We start from the raw sequence: 1,831 nt of genomic DNA on the forward strand, positions 1-1,831 counted from the left end.
AATTTTGTGCTAAAACTTGCTTAAAAAATAAAAAAAATAATAAAAGATGGAAATTCGTGTATATATTTGTTCTTCCTTCTTCTTTCTTCTTTCTAACGTGAGTGGTGAGATAAGTCCTAACCCGGACTTGAGAGAAATATAAGATAAGACGGTAGTCCTAACGTCAGTGGAGGCCTCGCGGAAGGTAGTACTCTTGTTGTCATGAGCATTCATGTCGATGTTATTACTTTCAATGTGAGTGTCCGTCGAAGCCGTGGAACTTAGTAACCCTTAACCCATCTTGGCCTTTTTGGGACGTAGTGCGGTGGCTAAACCAAGAGCATTCTTGACTTTAGTTGACACGCGATACTACACTCAAACTAGACTTCCTTGTGGATGATATTGGACTAGGAGCATTCCTATACACCGATATATTCATAAGGGTAGTTGTAATTTGGGAACTTGGTAGAACCTTTGTTACAAGTGCAAATGAAACCATAGTCCTTACCAAATGGCGTTGTTACTCTTGACTCCAACATGTGGATTTAACCTCACCATATTTTCACCGTTTGTGTTAGCATAACCATGCATACATGCATTCATTCATAAACAAACTCTTTTCTCATTAAAAAAATATCGAAGGACTTAAACAAGTTTTTGTAAACATTGTAGATATGGCTACTAGGAGTATTAAGAAGTATAGCTTCCAAAGCCAAGATCTGGGAAGCTTGAGGAGTTTAGGAGATGTCATCACTAATCCAGCAGGTTTTCAGTCTCACCATGGGAAGTTGCTCAAGATTCTCAACACAAAGTTCGACGAAGGGATCCTCAAGACTTTGGTCCAATTCTATGATCCTCTCCTCCACTGCTTCACCTTCCCGGACTACCTGCTTGTCCCCACCCTTGAAGAGTATTCCTATTTGGTCGGTCTACCCATACTTGATATAGTACCTTCAGTGGTCTCGAGGGGGCCCCTAAGGCATCAGATATTGCGAAAGCCCTTCACCTCAAGATATCCGACACAACTGATAACCTCACTACCAAAGGGAAAGAGAAAATCCAGGGGCTAACTTCCAAATTCCTAATCAGTAATGCCAACATTTTTGGTGCATCAAAGAATACCGTTGCTTTCGAGTCCATCCTGGCCTTGCTCATATATGGCCTTGTGCTTTTCCCCAACGTTAATGGTTTTGTCGATGCTAATGCCATCCAAATTTTCCTCACCAAAAACCCTGTCCCTACTCTCCTTGCTGATACTTACCACTCCATCCACCATAGAACCGATAAGCAGGGCGGAACCATTCTTTGCTGTGCACCTTTACTCTATAGGTGGTACATCTCACACCTACCTCAACTCTACCTCTCCAAAGACAAAGCTATATACTCCGAAAAAATCATGTCCCTTGCTCCAGCTGATGTAGTTTGGTACAACCCAGCTTATGACACCGGAACCATCATTGACTCATTTGGAGATTTCGGTAATGTGCCTCTCCTCGGTATACATGGGGGAATCAGCTACAACCATATCCTTGCTAGACGCTAATTCGGGTATCCTATGAAAGAAAAGCCTTGCAACATTGCACTTGAGGGCACATTCTATCTCAACCTCACCGATAGCAAAGGTATGAGAGACCAGTTCGTGAAAGCTTGGCGTACCATTCGTAGGAAAAACAGCAATCAATTGGGGGATAAGTCGGACCTCACTTATGAAACCTATACCCAATGGGTTATCGACAGAGCTGCTAAGCATAAGATGCCTTACCCTCTACCGAGGTACTTGTCATCAACTACCTCAGAACTACCTTTACCCTTACCTCTCAGTACCCAAGAGAAGTACCAGGAGAAAATGGCT

The 1,831-nt window shown here is 42.7% G+C and overlaps 1 protein-coding gene across 1 annotated transcript; it reads left to right on the forward strand.

The window, feature by feature from the left end:
* The first annotated feature begins 653 nt into the window (after positions 1-653).
* Positions 654-1,522, forward strand: LOC146915834 (uncharacterized). The gene is made up of 2 exons (XM_085721452.1): positions 654-889; positions 937-1,522. The coding sequence occupies exons 1-2, from the start codon at positions 654-656 to the stop codon at positions 1,520-1,522; spliced, it is 822 nt and encodes a 273-aa protein (XP_085577578.1).
* Positions 1,523-1,831: the final 309 nt, after the last annotated feature.

The sequence above is a fragment of the Medicago sativa genome, chromosome 6, assembly GCF_051527215.1.
Source record: "Medicago sativa cultivar Bolivia chromosome 6, Bolivia_mono, whole genome shotgun sequence".
In the NCBI taxonomy this organism is placed as follows: domain Eukaryota; kingdom Viridiplantae; phylum Streptophyta; class Magnoliopsida; order Fabales; family Fabaceae; genus Medicago; species Medicago sativa.